The sequence below is a fragment of the Bombus flavifrons genome, chromosome 16 (genome assembly GCF_040668555.2).
Source record: "Bombus flavifrons isolate JBK064 chromosome 16, iyBomFlav1_principal, whole genome shotgun sequence".
In the NCBI taxonomy this organism is placed as follows: Eukaryota; Metazoa; Arthropoda; class Insecta; order Hymenoptera; family Apidae; genus Bombus; species Bombus flavifrons.
In genome coordinates this window covers 8,757,156-8,774,506 of record NC_138457.1, presented here as the reverse complement: position 1 = coordinate 8,774,506, position 17,351 = coordinate 8,757,156, and the positions used below count along the sequence as shown (strand labels likewise).

The 17,351-nt window shown below is 38.0% G+C and overlaps 2 protein-coding genes and 1 long non-coding RNA gene across 18 annotated transcripts in view; 2 read left to right on the top strand and 1 right to left on the bottom strand.

The window, feature by feature from the left end:
- The window catches only part of LOC138188330 (homeobox protein ceh-17), a 27,769-nt gene extending 27,217 nt beyond the window's left edge, over positions 1 to 552 (top strand). The window contains exons 7-8 of the transcript XR_011175471.1: positions 61 to 266; positions 345 to 552. The gene's annotated coding sequence lies outside the window, so the exon portion shown is untranslated. The remainder of the gene's footprint in view (positions 1 to 60; positions 267 to 344) is intronic.
- Positions 1 to 14,420, bottom strand: part of LOC138188329 (muscle LIM protein 1) — a 16,738-nt gene extending 2,318 nt beyond the window's left edge. The window contains exons 1-7 of one of the 12 annotated variants that reach the window (XM_069130003.1): positions 14,285 to 14,420; positions 11,241 to 11,365; positions 9,101 to 9,263; positions 4,934 to 5,060; positions 1,644 to 1,740; positions 1,117 to 1,201; positions 929 to 1,016 (exon numbers count right to left, since the gene is read on the bottom strand). In XM_069130003.1, coding sequence (XP_068986104.1) covers positions 938 to 1,016; positions 1,117 to 1,201; positions 1,644 to 1,740; positions 4,934 to 5,060; positions 9,101 to 9,263; positions 11,241 to 11,355 — 666 coding nt within the window. In that variant the 5' untranslated portion in view covers positions 11,356 to 11,365; positions 14,285 to 14,420 and the 3' untranslated portion in view covers positions 929 to 937. Of the gene's footprint in view, positions 1 to 928; positions 1,017 to 1,116; positions 1,202 to 1,643; positions 1,780 to 2,154; positions 2,187 to 2,493; positions 2,514 to 2,951; positions 3,049 to 4,933; positions 5,061 to 7,283; positions 7,601 to 9,100; positions 9,264 to 11,240; positions 11,366 to 14,058; positions 14,084 to 14,130 lie in introns of those variants that run through there. The other 11 variants (XR_011175469.1, XR_011175470.1, XM_069129997.1 and 8 more) reach the window with 11 other exon arrangements.
- Positions 11,507 to 17,351, top strand: LOC138188331 (uncharacterized). Of its 5 annotated transcripts, none has more exons than XR_011175478.1 (4): positions 11,507 to 11,617; positions 13,685 to 14,865; positions 14,958 to 15,507; positions 15,634 to 17,351. It is a non-coding gene; the product is annotated as an uncharacterized LOC138188331 (long non-coding RNA). The 5 variants fall into 5 exon arrangements; XR_011175477.1 differs by having other exon boundaries at positions 11,603 to 11,617; positions 13,685 to 13,871; positions 13,935 to 14,865; positions 14,958 to 17,351; XR_011175479.1 differs by having other exon boundaries at positions 11,603 to 11,617; positions 13,685 to 13,871; positions 13,925 to 14,865; positions 14,958 to 17,351.

Sequence of the window (17,351 nt, the reverse complement as noted above, 5' to 3'; positions counted from 1 at the left end):
CACGAATGACAAAATAAATTGTTTAAAAGTCGAATCTCTCCTTTTTTTTCCATTTTACAGGAGGAGCTCATCTTTATTGAGAGGCTCGATGATGAAATTCAAATTTATTCTCGTTCAAGCGACTCGACTCTGGTTTGAATACTGGCAAGTGACGAAAAGAAAAAAGCAATCCATGCAAATGACCAGCTAGTCCATACCGATCGGCAATTAACATTCAAAATTCTCAATGCTAATGAAAAACACTACTGAAGAGGTTTAGAATGCAAGTTGGTAACGTCAGATACGAATGGTATATTTTCCCGGAATTTTATTTCATTCTTTCTTTTTTTTCTTTTTCTTTATAGTACTATCACGTTTGGAATATACGAGGAGGAACATGCGTTTAGTGTACGATGCTGAATTAAATGTACCAGAGGTGTTATTTACGATGGTGTTTTAAGAATTAGTATAGTCAACACTCGGAAGCAAATTTAGCGGCTGAAAAATAAGACAACGGTGAAGGTGAGTAATAGCGCAAAGCGTTAAGGCGTCGATTCCTGTGTATGTATGTATGTACACGTATATCCGTGAAGACACATGCAAACGTCCGTTCATTCCATCTTTCACTCGTCCGGATTTCTTCAACTTTCAGAGGTAAATGGAGCTCGACCGGCTCCTCGAGTTAACTCTTCTCGTATGATCAAACTTTAATCGAAGGACAAATTACTCCATTACTGTTAAATTTCAATCTACTCGTTATATGCGAAGAAGAATTTGAATTTTCTCCACTTGAAAGAAGAATTTGAAAAACTACATTTGGCGTGAGAATCAGTTGAAAGAAAAACGGTGCACCCTGAAAATCGGGCGGTCAGGCGGACAGACACACACACACACACATGGAGAGATGGAGTAGCTGATAATGGAATAGCATAACTATGGGGGCGCGTACCCCTCGTCCTCAATATCGCACTGCAGCCCGATCCACATAACCCCAGCATGGCCAATGCCTCGCGGACCGAATTTCTTCGGATAGCAAGCTGTTAAGCAGACAAGCGCATCATATATAGTGAGAGTGTAGAAGCCGAGGCGGGATATCTTTCGTTTATTCCCGTCTCAGTCTCGGCTCTGAAAACCCACCCATTGGCGTAGCAGTCGCTTTGTAGGGCGCCACCACCCTGACCATAGCCATAACCCTTCGGTCCGAATCTCTTTCCGTAGCATACTGCAGAGAACACGTGTTAAAGGTATCTGCTCGTTCTTGACCTAGTTGCCTGACGTCCTCAGAGTATGGCATACTTGGATGTGTTCTATATATCCTTGTACATCTTCTTCTCTTAATCTTTGTCAATTTTACAGATTGTTAATTACCGGTCGATACTCGTCTTTAATAGGTACGAGTATTCAACATCGATTTTTCGTTTAGATTATTCTAACGCCAGGGAATTTATAGAGTTTCTGGTAAATGTAGGTTGAGCTAAAGTAGACTAGATCGGTAGTAGACCAGAATATAAGAACAGTGTGAATTGATGAGTCATGAATTATAGGAGGACACAAGTTGAGCCGAAGCAGACTAGATTGGGTACCGATAACGATTGCTACCATCTTTGAATGAACACATCCAGTACTTCACACCTGCGGATCTTAGAAAAGTGTAACGTACTCACCTTTGCAGTAGATGTCCTTATCAGGACCTTCGCAACAGTTGACCGAGTCTAATCTCTTGGAGCAGTTGGCACATTTAAAGCATTCCTTGTGCCATTGCTGCATGGCACACAAAGGGACGTGTGTTAGTCACTGAAACTGGGAGGGACCGCAACGTGTCTTACGTTCTATTACACATAGTTATTCCCAATTTTTGCAATCGTTATTCTCTAATAAATTTAGTTGGAAAATCATAGTGCCTATTTCTATCGAAACAGAGACTGAGGCGTTCTTGCTGCTGTTACTTTCCAACCAGCGTCTTGAAAATCGTAACAGAAGTTGTGAGTGAGAGTGAAACAAAAGGAAACAAAGGTCAGAACACTTTCGGGGGCATCTCAGGACAACACGTTGAACCTCGCTCCTAGAAACAAGGTCTCTCTCCCGTTTTCCAGAGGAAAACACGTGGACTAAGTCTTCTTTGCGTTGGAGCTCGTTTTGTGTAACTATTTATGGAACACTTTGCGCCAGTGTATACCACGGATCTTAGTTTTAACTATGGACCATCGCTAAAAAGGATACAGAGGATCGACCAAAGACAAAGGATGCAAATCATTACTTAGGTCCACCAGTAACTACATTACATCCTCTCTCTAACTTTTGTTTCAACAAACATATTTCATTGAAATTGAATTCTGGTTCTTCACATCGTCATTGTGAATAGGAACTATAGGAATTTTCTTGGTATTTTCTTCCCATCATTTCTTCTTCTATCTAAATACTACGACTTTACGAAGTTTATTTCTGCACTCTGATAAATATCTTTTTCAAATCATGGAAATTTTGTCCTTGTGCTTTTGATTTGTTTACTAAGCTTCTGTAGAGTATCTATTATCCTTAAGAAAGTAATAAGTAAGACAAATAAGTTGTATTTAATTCAATTATAAACTTGCGGATCTCACAATAATTTTTATAGAAACGATTAATTTTTGTTGAGTAAACAGAACATAAGATATAAATTATTTTTTACGATATTCGTTTCATTATATTCTATCCATTTCTGGTTACTAGGATTATTATCTAAAGAGTGAAAAATGAAAGCTTGCAGAAAGCGAAATATTATTAAAAATCTTATTTAATCAAAAAATGTTCATTTCATTAAATATTTCTTATTATCTGTTATTATCATTTATATTGTTTTTAGAGGGAGTAACATACTCATTGACTGACCTAAGTATCTTCGATACACATTTGGACAGTGTGTGCAACTGAGATAAAGAAACGAGCAGTGAGAGAAAAGAAAAAATACAGATTTGTTGGATTGCAACAGATACCTCGACAATATATCTCGCGATCAGGACCATCGCAATGAAGCGTCGAGTCCAGAGACCGTTGACAGGTTTTGCACTTGTAGCATTGCTTATGGTAAGCCTAATCACAAGAAGTAGGAATAACCATGGTATCTCAGGGACAAATTTCTTCTCATGATCGATTCGATAGAATATTGGTCTTGGTACCGCGACGAGCCGTACGTAACGAAAGGGTTAATATCCTAGCTTGAACTTGCAAACACAAGATACTATCGATTTGTATGGTATATGTTCGTAAAAGTTGCTTGCAAGCACTTGATGTACCTCCAATTGGCTAACGTCCCCGAATGTCGTCATACACGGTTAACAATAGACTAGAAAGATGAGACTAATTGAGCTTTCTCTTGAACATTCTGAAATTTGATCTGTGACAAAGTATCGTTTGAGAATTCTGAGGATGAATGTTTATCTGTTCTTCGATTCGCTCGTTATATAAAATGACTTTAAAAAGAATTGAAAAATATTGAGGAAAGAAAAGAAAATTGACACATAGAGGAACAGCTCAACAGCTATAGTGAGTGATCTATCTTGCCCAGTTCCTTTCTACCAAACACTTCCATAAATCTTGTCACTTATATACCGAGATTAAGATAACTATGAAAATTTATTCACAGTAAAAGACCTTGACACAAAAAGCCCGTGGACGATCACATTGTGAAACTTTTAAGCTCCATGATCGATCAAGGCCGCTTAAGATTCTACCTGACCGACGTACGGTGACACCATATCGAAGGTAAAAAGGCCGGACAGTGTCCTAAGCAGAGAAATTAGCCTGCATCGACTTAATCCGCGGATTGTTCCAAGTTATTTTCCAACATCGAACGCGGCAAGGGCCAGTTGGTTCACTGCCAAGCCCGACGAAGACAGGAAAAGCTCTTGGGCCAGCACCAACGGCAACAAGCTGCCGTCGACTCATCCTCCAAATTCTCTTTCCGCTCTTATTTTTTCCTTCATTGTTATGAAATTACGCGTTTCGTCAGACGAGAAGATTACGGAGGCCCGTCACGCTCCACCAACTACCTGGCACCTTGTCAGCCAGTGATCTAGTCAATTTTAGCATCGCATAACGCGAGGCCGCTCTCGAATGCTCTGCATACGCCACAAAATTCGATCAATTTTATCTTGCATTTTCTAAATGATCAAAAACCAGTGTTACAGTCTAGGTCTGCGCAAGATCGAGGCTACCGTGTTTCGACACTGGTCCTTCCAGAACGTTCAACGGAGTAAGATTAGAAGTGACTAATCGTCGGCAACGAGATTCTAAGAGGAATTCGTTCAGTCCAATTGGCGGCTCGATTAATAACTTCGGATTTCATGAACTGTTTACAACTCCCCTCTATTTGGATCACACGGTATCGGGTTGCCTGAACAAAAATAAAGCGGTCGCGGGCTAAGAATACTTTGTTAGTAAGACTTCTTCCTTTGGTTTCTTCTACCAGCGAGACATAACTTGTGGAATTGTGGAGCTTTTTTAGAAAGGACTCTAGAGCTCTGTGGTATATTTAGGTAGCCTGTGTGTTTTCTAGTCAAATAGTTCAATCTTTGCGACTCAGCTACAACTATTGTAGTCTACTTAGTACGGTTGCAAGGAATACTGAAACATCTTCCAACCAAGAAATTACCATTTTGTCTTATCGGTGCTTTTGGCGAAAAAGCTACTCGATTATCATTTGTACAATTTTTCTAGCAGAACATTTGTACGACTCAAGTGGAGCATCCTGAGAACAAACGTGGACTTTTGGCAGCATTCGATACTATCAGCAACTTTAACAAATTTGATTCGAGTTCAAAACTGGAATATTTTTTTCTATGGCTGAAATATTTTGCAACGTAGACTTTTTGTAGATTTTTCGTGGAGCTTGACAACGGCTTTGACGAGTCGCGGTACCAAGGTATAGCACAATGTCTCGAAAGTGAATGGGGTGACCAATTCTGTGGAAACTCACCCTTCCTCGAGCTAGCATCTGCTCGGCGGCGTACACGTATCCTCCACATCGGGGACAACCTTCCCCTTCAGGCGCCTTCGCGATGGCTCTCGGTTCCAGAACAGCGTTCGATCCCCTCGCGAGCTCCCTAAAAACGTGTCCCTTGTAGAGATCAGATTGTCACTCCTGGTTGGTGTCATAAGGTCAAGCTGTGATTTCCAATTGGCGTGCCAGCGCCCCACATTTCCACCAAAAATTATTCATTCTGAGCAGATTGGAATTAACTTCTTTCACAGCCGATTTTTTCTTTTGCGTTTTGTTTCTTCCAAAGATCTTGTATGATTGAGATAAAAACTGAAGCTGTTTACAGCAGGGTTCCTTAATGCCACGAGGATAAAATAATAGAAAATGTTGGAAGTATTCTGTTTGCAACTGCTTGTTTGAAACTTGTTCATTATCTGTACTCTGCACATTTAATAGGAAATATTGAAATTATTAGTGAAAATAGTTAATACTTGTGAACGTACGAATATTTATTAGACCTGTAAGATGTTTCAACATTTCCAGTCAATTACCTGTCATTCTGATACACTTCACAGTCGTGTGTAATAAGAATACAAAAGCTTTCTCCAGTATCTGTCAATAGGCAATCGAGGAATATTAAAAATATAAGAATCTTTCAGTAAGTAACCAACAATTATTGAAAACACAAGACTCGAGAATCTGTGAGTAGGCAACGAAGAATTATCAAAAATACAAGCTGCTGTATTTTCCAAGTTTCATTAATACAGATATAATAATTAGACAAGGTAATTTCTCTCGTTATTTCTCAATTTTTCATCATCACTTGCGACATTTAAATCAACACACGGTGTGCCAGAAAATTCTGAAATTTCCACTTTTAGCTATTTACGTTGGAGGATAATTTTAGACAAATTCCAACCAGCTGCAAATAAAAACAAAAAGGAAACGTAACTGCGCGTCACCGGCTGCGAAAATGTTAATTCGCCATAGGACACCTGAATTAATTTCAATAAATTCCTCGAATCTTTCTTTTTTTTTTTATATCTGGTTATAAAATGACTTATGGGGGTATTATATTATTGGGGGGCGTTGGAACACCGGGGGTTGGGGAATCACCAGGGACAAGCAGACAGTACAAGAAAACACCACTGCAAAAAGCAGAAGAGGGAGAGTCGACCAGTAAAATGACGAAACTTCGAATCTGAAACTGGCTCGGTGAGGGAACGTGAACAATGAATTTCCCAGATTTCCCTTCGAGATTCGATGGCAGTTTCCGTCGTCTACGGGTCGACGCACAAGACTCTAGGTGAACAACTGATTACCAGAAACCGGTGAAAGAATAACAACCCGGCTGTTAGAGTGTTAGGCACATGTTAGTATTCGGTTAGTGACCCGTTTCCCCTTCGCAACCACGCAAAAGTGGCTTCCGCCGAGCCCCGAGAGGAGAGCCAAGAAGCGGATCGTGTGATAACAAGAAACCAAATGATAATACGTTTTATTGAGAAAAAAGAAACAAGTGAGGACAGAGCAAGTGGCACAAGAATGAAAAGAAAGAAAGAAATAGATAGAAGTAAAAAGGGAGATCAAAAAAAGGGATCCAGAGGAAACCAAAAAATAGGATCATAGAGAAAGCTGAAGAAGAGGTTCTTGATTAAATCAATTGAAATAATTAAATAAACTGAAGCAGTTGTAAAGAATTCTTTTACATTGTTTTTTTTTTTTTTTTTAGGAAGTAGCTGAAGGAGGAAACCGAAAAAGCGTTCATCTACGTATAACATCTGTATGCGTGTGTCTCTGTAAGCGTGCATTATTTGTATGCCTATTTACGTATATGTATGCGTGTGTACCTGTGTATGTATGTATGGAAAATCGCGTCTATAAACAGAAGCACCCATAGAGTTAGACGTGTTAGCAGGGTTACGGGGTTACGTGTGTTTGAAAAAAGAGGTACGAGAGGCCGTGCAGGTGTGTACCATGGATCGATCAACCGAGATACGTTTGTCGTTATCTGTGGATGATAATAGTTGTAGGGGAAAAAAAATCACAGAAAAAAAGAAAAAAAAAGACGTTTCTCTGAAAAGTTTCAAGCGATTGGTTTCCCTGTGAGGCGGTAAGAAAGAGAAAAGGCAAAGAGAGAGTCAAGAGATAAGATAGAGAAGAGAGAGGCGGAATCTGACTCGGTGCTCACCATTTTTTTCTTTTGTTACTCGCTAGTTCCCTTTATCACGAGGATTTTCGAGGGCAGGCTCGTGATAAAGCGACATATATCGTTCGATCATGGGCCTCCGGTTGGCTCGCACTCGGCGGGGCTGGCGGGGGTAGTAGGGTATCTTTTTGCTTTTTTATATTTTTCTTTGTTTTTGTTTTTTTTTTTTTTTTCTTTTACTTGACTTTTTCAGTCGGTCGTTTACTTTTTGTTCGCGCTGTCGTACTTTCTTTCCTTTCTTTCTTTAGACAGAAGAAAACAAAGAGAGACGGGGCACTCGAAGTTGGGGGTGGCGAAAGGTGAAATTGGGGTTTGCTAGAACGGTTAAAAGAAAATTGGACGGGCCTGGCTCCTGTGTACACACAGATTTTTCGTCCTCGAACCGTGTTTGCTCGGTTCGTTCTCCGTTGTTGCATCGATGATGCCAGGTGGATATTTTTCAGCACTTTTTTATATGTCTAAATGTTTAACTATCTATATATATATGTATGTATATATATATGTATAGATCTAAGTAGGTGTGTAGGCACGTACAGTGGGTCAAAAATGTTTTCGACATGTACTAGATTTATAGCTTCGATTTCTTTTTCCATCTGTACCACAGTAATCCTATTTTCTACTTGAAATTTTCCTATCTTCGAACTCTGTCGTTAGAAAGATCCATTTGTTTCATGGCAAGAACATTTTTGTCCAACCGTCAATGCGTTTGAAAAAACACTCGAAGCAAGTGTCAATGAAGAACACCAGATTCTTCTGTTTTTTTTTCTTTCCCTTTTTAAGTCTTTTAATGGCACTTATTACAGATGGTACAAATGATTCTATAAACTAGCGTAATGTAGTGTAGTAATCGCATAAAAGAAACGAGAAAGAGTATATATATATATATATATAGTAATATATATCTGTATGTATATAGATACGGCTGGAAAAAAAGAAAAAAAAGAAAAAAACGACCGTTCTTAATCCAGTCGTTCACACGGACAGAGAGAAAACGTGACAGAGACAACAACGAAAAGAAAGAAGACGAAAGAAAATAAAAGAAATTGGAAATTGACGGAGAGAGAAGACAACAATGAAGTAAGACAGAGGGACAGAGAAAACAGGTGATATAGAGAAAAAAAAAAAAAGAACAAAAGAAACGAAAAGAGCGAAGACAAGAAAAAGTACGGGTAGTTAAACGTGACGAAGAGAGAATAGTCGACTAGATTAAAACACAGTTAATTATCAATTAATTATAACGTCGTCGTCGTTGTCGTCGTCTTAGCATCACCATCGCCATCACCATTATCACCATAATCGCTGTCGGTGCCGATGGACGACGAGAGAATCATAAGGAAAGTGAGGAACTGAAGTTAAGGCGTTTCCAGGTAGCAGTCAGGATCAAGGACGATGAGACAAGAAGAAGAAAAAAGAAGATGGCAATTAGAAGGTAGGAAGGTGAAAACGAAGAATTAAAATTAGAAATTCCGAATGAGAATAAAAATAAAGTCAGGCTAAAACAGAAATTTTGTCGAGACAGAGAGGGAGAAGAGGTTACAGGGACTCTGGAACAGGCCAAAATTTAAATGGACCACGTAGTTCGACACAGTCGTGATGCTGTATACACATAAACGCAGACGCATGCTCTCGGTCCTTGGGTTCTTAGTAGGCTGCCTTTGCTTCTTCCAATTTCGTTTCTTCCGGATACGGTTTATTGTACCAAGAAGAGGATCATGCTGTTGGATCATTGGGCTGTCGATGATGGTTGAGTCGGTCGTATTCATTCAATTTACGGTAATTATTTTTTTTTTCTTTTTAGTTAACGGCACGTGTATGGCTCTGAATGGGAGGTGGTCTGATCGTACAAACGACTGAGGGGAGAATCTTGTTGTTGTTTTTTTCTTGGTTTGGGAGAAAATAGGAGTTAAGGCTAGGTCAAAAGGGTGAGGAGAGGTTGGACGACGGGCAGGTGCACTCACTCGCTACTCTTCAAATGTTCGCCCTGATCCATGGACAGGCAACCAGCGCCTCCACCGAAGCCGTATCCTTTAGGACCGAACTTGCGTCCGTGGCACACTTTGCAAAATAGCTCACCCTCGTGCTCGGAGCAGTTTGTCGAGTCGAGCAATTTGCCGCACAGACCTGCAACATACAGGCATAGTTCGTTTGGCTTCCACCTAATCCATCATCCTGATATTCCACTCGAATAAGTGGACTCGCCCATTCATGACCAGTCTATACTTAAAGCATCTGTAATGCGAGAATCTTTAAGAATCCCTTCTTGAAATTAGATACGTGCTCGGTGGAATTTGAATGGGAAATTGTTTGAAGAAATTGTGGAATATTTGAAATTGTGAGAAACAGTAGCCAAAGGGTTGTCTTTGTGAGGGTAGGAAAGCGTTGAATGGAACTTGATGGAGCGAAAAAGTGGTGAGCACTTGTGATCTTTTTTTCTTTTTTTTTTTTTTTTTTTTTTTTTAAGAAACTATACGCTATTTCATACCATAAGCTTGTTGATGTGTTTATCTATGTTTGAAGCAGCTTCAGGAACCTTTTGATGGAAAAGTAATGAATATGATGATAACGAAAGAAAAGTTCATGACCCTATTGGAATTACTGTCTAAAAAAGATTTAAAAAGCCATTTTTGACACAAATTGAAAGAACACAGGTTTATGCCTGGCAATATTTGTCACTGGATCGAGTTGACAGTTTACAGACATGTAATTCAACTAATATAATTAGATAGACAGAATGCTTCACCTACTTTCTTCACTGGCTGCATCCTGCTAATTACAGAACAACCTAACCTAGTTGAGAGTTAAATTTATCAAGATTTTCTAGTAAAAATCACACGAACAGTCCACAGTAAAAATCACGAATTTGTTCCAAAATCCGAACCTAACCCAGATCGTTGAAATACTCAAAAATATGGTTTTGTAAAACCACCAAATTTTTATACAAACTTCCAAACTGATCATTTTGACTATTCTAAAAATTCTAATTTTAAATTCTCCACAGATGTATGATCAACCATAGTCTACCAGTCGCTATAGTCGAGATGGCCCTACGACACTAATCAACAACCCCATAGTATAATAATCCATAAGCGTTCAGCCAAAGCTTAGCCTTATTTGATAATAAGAGAAATAAAAAATCCATAGTTAGGTCGCCTAATATTGTTAAATGCATAATTCTCTTCGATTTATTAATTACTATAGCCACTAATTACTAGCCCTACTTCGACCATTAACCAACAGGCCTATAATAATTATTTGTGTAATTATTAATTATTCAAAAAAATGGCCTGATTTTATAGGAAAAAATTTGTTTAAAATTAAAATATTCACGAATAAGTGACAGTAGCGGCTGAAATTTTCTATGCAGCTTATTTCCGCTGGTACCTAAAGCCGCGAATGAATATTCAATGGGGGTTGCTATTTCGAGTAGGATCACGAAGTCCGGATTTTTCTCGGCGAGTTCGCGCGGGTCGTTGCACCCTCGGCTTGACGTTGGGTGGCGGTTCTATTTGATTTCTGGCTAGCATACAAAACTAATTAAGGCCAAGACAAACCATCCGGGACTGGGATAAAACTTATTTATAGAGGCGGTTAATTTTAAAAACGGCCGATGGTGTTTTTGCGCAATGGGGTGCCTCGGTCCCCAAGACCCCCGATAATTCGTCGTTCAATTAAGAAATTCTGCAACTCGGATTATGCCCCTGTATCGATCGGTTAATTTATAGAGAGACATTTCAAACAAATTTTACGTTTTCGAAACAATAAAAATTTCAGCGAATTTGTATTTTCAGGTAGATAAGTTAAACGCTTTGTATAGAATTTAATCAAATCTTTTTATCCTAAGTTTAGCGGAGAAAATAGTTTGAGAATGTGTGACGTGATATGTTTGTCGAAATTGATGAAATTTGATAAAACGAGAAATTTTATATATTATTATACGTATATTATTATACACGTTATATCGACATATTATTTAATTGGATAAAAGAAGTTTGAGAATGTTTGAAGAATCGTGTTTGTCGAAGTTGAGTCTTGAACCATTGGCTAAAGGGAAATACGTAGCATACTCTCGGAATAGTAACATTTGATACAAGCACTTACCACACTTGAAGCACATCTTGTGCCATTTGAGTCCTCCGGCGACGCGTTCTTCCGCGGCGTATACGGATTTGCCGCATTTGGGACACTTGGGGTGTTCTACTGGCTTAAAAGGCATTTTGTCTGTACTGAAAAACAAAGAAAAATCTTCGATTATTATCTCGATTATTATCAACTATACGAAAATATTTCATTTATTTATTTTTCCATATGTTTACCACTATTCTATAGATATGAACATTCTATTTATTTTCACATTTTTCAGATTATTTTCCAAATAATTAAAGATCAAATTTATCCTATTGTGTGCTGTGATGGAATATTTTACGAAACTTTTCGAAGAAGATCGAAGCAAGAAGATTGGAATTGAAATGTGGAGAGTAAGTCCCGTATTTTTCGTATATTTTACAGTGCATAAACAACGAATAACAATAACAGCGGTAACTCAGCCACCGATTACCTAATCCCGCAAGAGGAACATAAACAGTTTCAATCTCCGCCCTACTGCCGGAGAACGAATCTATTTTTACCAAGTTCGAATCGCAACGTGTATTCTCGGTGGCTAATATCCGCGAAAGATGCGGACAGAAGAACAAAGACGAAGAAATTAAGTTTCTTCGGGAATTTATTACAATCACAACATACCATCTTATGAAACATTGGAATTAACTTGATTGACAATTATATTGTCGATTAACATACTGTATGTTAACCCATTGATAAAATTAATCTCAATTCTTCATCGAACGATCTGTATTCATAGAAACGGGACGAAGAACGTAATGGAATGATGAAAATTGTAACAATCCATTCTAAGAAAAGGCCGCACGGTTCCCTTAAAGTTTTATTAATCATCATTCATACGTCGCAAGGAGCTCTTAATAGAAATGATAATAAAATTACTCTAGAATGGGAATTCGATACTTAAATATTGCAAGGAAAGAGATTTTTAAGTGCTATTCTTCGTCAGTCAAAGATAAAATGTCAGACGAGCTTTGAAAGATTGGAAATTTTTAAATTTCCCGCCACGTGGCTTAACATAACCTAAAATAAACATAGGAGTAAAAGGCTGAGGAGTAAAATAAACATGACGACATATAAATCATTCGTGTGCCAAATATCAGAAGTCGTATTGCAGAGACAAACTTGCTATTCGAAATACAAAGTTGCAAATGTGGAAGTTTCGACGATGTGACTTTTGGAAGCGGCTCTGGTGACGAGTATACTGACCACGGTATTAGTAGAAACGCTAGAGAGACCACGAGAGATCAGGAAGAGAGACAGAGGATTCTATATCCGTGCAGACGCAAGCCGGATCGCGAGGCCGTATTAGGGAAGGTGCTAGATTCTCCACAACGCGGTCGCCATTACCCCTACCTTCGCGTCCAGTTGGTCCTTCCTAACCTATACATCGTTTTTCATGTTGTCTATATCTACTCTTTCAATATTGTCTAAGATAACAAAATTATTTAACTTGTGACTCGACTAACTGATGAAATATTTCAATGCCTCTTCGGTATTTGCAAATCTTCCTAACCTATACTTCATTTTCTTCCATTTGCCTTGGTACTTTTCCATCATGATCAAGGACGACCAAATTATTTCATCGTATTTCTGCTAACTGATAAAAAATTTCATTGACTTCCTAATCTGTATTTAATTTTCTCTCATTATCTAAAATAACAGAAATATTTTCTCGTAATTTCGATAACCGATCAAGTTTGAAAGTCTTGTCAATATTTCCATCTTAAATAAAAATCTCTGATTGACAAAAGAAATAAATTTTAGAAATATTGAAACGAGATAATAGTGGATTATAAGATCTACGATGACCCCAACGTGAATTCGAAATTCGGATCTCGTCTCTTCTGGTGAATTCGATTTAGAAACTTGGTAACTTAACTTCCAAGTATTCTATCGGCTGAGTCATCAGGAAAAAGTAACGACGATACTTTGTACGCGGTTGTTTGTACATACATATCTCCGTCTATGTTACATCATAAGAGCCGAAGAATGTCTTCTCCACCCCCGTGTATACTAAATCCGGACGATCTCAAATTTCATCGCGTTTTAGCGAACCCGTCACGCGTTTTAACTTTACGGCCCGCGTAATTCTGCTGTGTAAGACGCGTCTGACTAAATGTAGCTTTCCACTCGGACAAACATTCTCGTCAAATTTTCCGATCCTCTGGCTTAACACCGAAGATTACGAAAGCCAGATTTGTCCATGCTCCGATTCGCTTGAATTCTTTCAATTGCCATTCCAACGATTCTTTGTCCAATATAAAATATACTTTGGTAGCGAGAGATGAGAATCGAAATGATACTCGAGCTTTGCCTGAAAAATTATTCGCTCAACGACCATAAGAAGAAAAATATGACAAGATCAACAGTTTTGTCAATTTTCTGATTTGTCGAAAGAGAATATTCTAATATAACGTTGTCAGTTGCAGAGAAAAATGGGGCAAATGTACAAACTGCAGCGTATTCGAAGAGCCAAGGGTATATTCTGTCACACGAAAGAATTCAAAGATACTATTCAAATTCAATGCTGTAGGACCTAATGATCTAAGGCAACAAAATAATTTCCTCGTAAACCAATTAACCGCCGAAAATGTTTCCAATGCTTGCAAGGTACTAAGCTTATTTTCCATCAAATGCCATTGTCTAAAATAACAAAATTGAAGTCTTTCGTAGGTCGGTCGAGAAACGTAACAATTTTACCTCCTGCGATCTTCACTTTGAATACCAACATAATAGAAGAGGGATAACTGCAAAATTCTCACTTCCAATATGATCCTTATTATAGAAAGCAACTAACTACGAGTTGGAATCTCCAAGTGCAAAATTATCCAAACTTAATAGAAGAGGGATATAACTCCAAAGATCTCACTTCCAATCGACAATTCGATCGACATCGAAAACCAACCACTCTCTAACGTTTTCTTGGGAGGATCCTGAAAATGGGTGTGTTGTAGGTTGTACGATGATGTCTGGATGGCCGTGGAACACTGTTGCTTGCTCGCTGCGTGTACTCTACTACTCACCACCGGATGTCGGGTTCGAAGTCACGAAAATGAAAATCGGTAAACTCGGGGAGGAAGACAGGCGTGAAAGATGAAAAAACACCGAGTAGCACTCTACACCGCACTAATACTGGATTCGAATGGCTGTTCTCGCGTCGTGCCCGTCCTAGTCATAGCCAGACCTTTGCACACGGCACGTGTGCATCGGAACGTCAGTGCTGTTGACGACAGCGTCGCGGCGGCAAGAGGGAGTTACACTAGCCGCCTTCCATCTAGCGGGGGTGTTACACTATACTTTGGGATACCGAAACGGCCGCTACTCGTTAACTCGCTTTTCTTTTCTTCGCATCTTATCCTGACTCACTGTCGCTTGATTCCATAAGAATTCCAAGCGATCGTACATATTTATCTGAATTTCTATCTTTATAGACACAATCGGAGGAACAGCACATCAGCTCCTATTTGTTTTATTTCCATGTTTTATACAATTTTGCACGTTGCGAGAATTCTGTGCAGCTTTGCATCTTTAAATGTCACATAGAGTCCAAGTTACATGGTTACATGACTGTAGCTCCTTTTTGCTATGGAATGTTCCACAAATTGTGAGTATTCAGTTGCAGTAGAATTTTGCTTTTTGGATACAATCGAGTAACGTTGGTTCTCGCTACTGCTCATATCGGTATGTTTCTTGTAGAGGATAATGGGGTTTGGAAGAAGTTGCGACGATCAGGACGTGTTTGGAATTTTACAATCCAAGTTACATGATATTTGGTGTGGCTGCTTTGCGTTGTTGAATATTTCACAAACTGGAGATGTTAGTGGGAATTTTCAGGAAATTGACGTAATTAAGAGATATGGAAGTTGGTAGAGGATATTGGACATTAGTCTATTGCTGCGTATTGCTGTGCAACTTTTGACAAGTTGAGAATAGTAACGTCATCAGTGTCGCTTCTATCAATGAGTCGTAAGAAAATTGGATGTGAGGTAGTAGAACCCTTGTTTTATGGCTGCTTTTGTTACCGCCTGATAAGTAGTCCAATAGATCTTATTCTTTGACTATTTCTATCGTAATCTGACAAGAAAATATTAATAAGGAAATTAAGACGAAACTTGATGCTATACGAAGAAGAACAATGTAAAAGAATTTTATATGAACAAACGATATGAAAGAAACACAAATTTCGAACAGTCTTGATCTTCGTACCTGGTGCTCACTAAGATCATCGTCTCTATCTAAAATCTAGGTCAGTTACATTGAAAAAGTTGTAATACAAGTGACAAGAAAAAATAGCAAATTCCTTTTTCTTTAAAGAACCATCTTTTTCTGCAAATATCCATTTTGCTAGGAATAATTTGGTGTGTAACGATAGATGGTGTGTAAAAGATGCTGCAAACATTGAGATAACAATCGGCATACTTCGGAAACGTAATATTTACGGCAGGAGAAAGAGAGATATTCGCCACGGGAGCGTTAGAGAAATATACAATAAGATGGGCCACGATTTTGTAACACCGTAGTAACGGCGTGGATTTTTAGAAAGAAACCGGAACGCAGCGAGAATATATCTATAAACGAGCCGAGAGAGCAATGAAAGTCGAAGCCTGTAAGAAATTTCAGAGAAACCTGAGAACTCTCTACGCGAGATTTTATTTCATGGAACGTGAAATACAGGCCTTGGAGGAGGTTCAAGGATCTTTCTCGTTCAATCTTTAAATCCACTCTGTTTGTTTTATTAACGCCTTTATAAATATTCCAATTTTTACGTGGCTCAAACTTAATCAAACATAAATTAACATTATTATTTATCATGTTGTTAGAGTTGGTTCATTTCAGTTTCATCTAAATCTACTCCATCTTATTATTTTTTTTTCTAAATATTCAAGTTTACGTCGTCTAAACTCAATCTCGATTTTTACTCAAGCATAATCAAACCTGAATTAAGTTATTCGCCGTAATATCGTTGGAATTGTTTAATAATATTTCAATTTCGTTTACATCAACTTTTTACTCTTCTACATTTATTGTCAAGAATGTTTTTCAGATGTTGAAAATTTGATATCAAACCTAAGCCCAAACTAAATTAAACCAAGCTATTTGTCATGATATTGTTAGCGTTGGTTTATTTCAGTTGATGATTCGCTAGCTTTTTCAAAATGCAGCGTTTGAATCATGCTTCCATATTTTTTTACTTAACTCAAACTTGAATTGGTTTACTTCAAACCGTATCAAACTTCATCAAACTTAGCTTAACTGTTGATAGCTATCTCTTAAAATTGATATACTCTTTTAATCTGATTGAAAGTTTCATGGGTATAATTTTGGATGAAAATTTAGGAGTGTTTGAATAAGGAGCTGAAAATTTGTCAATAGCAGTCTGAATCATGTCGATGACAATGCGCCACGTATTTTGGTATTCGTTTACATTGTGCTACACAGGAAAATATGTTTTCTGAGCGATGAACCAGCGAGAGAAATACCAAAATAAATTTATTACTCATACGTTTTGGACTAATTCCCGAGCCCTAATGGCATTCGCGAATTACAGCAACGCGATACCATAATTTTTAAATTAACACTAGTCGAATTGGCACTAGTTCAATTTTTAACAAAATCTTTGCCCCAACTTTTTCCTCCAAAAGTAAACTTTCTCCTCCATCATCATATCATTAATTATACTTTTTATTCTAGAATGAAAACGAAGAAAAGAAAAGGGAAGTAACTACATATATTAAGAGACTATAATTCAGAAAAATCTGAAGACCAAGAAATTCCAATTGAAGGAAGAAAATCCAACACACAGTCAGTATAGGACAACATGGAAGAACTAACTAGCTACTTGGAAATGAAGAAAAATGACGTTTCAAGAGATAACTTGATAACTACACATTTATAAAAATATTTCAATATGCAAAGGTATACAAAGTTCATATACTGTACGAAAATATCGAGAAGCATGCTCAAAATATCAAAAGCGAAGTAGCTCTCGTATTATTTAAATGATACGAATAGAAAATTCTACTTTGGTTCCATTCCTCTACACCTGTTCGTAAAGATACAAATTTACTTAAAAATCCACAGTCTATTGAG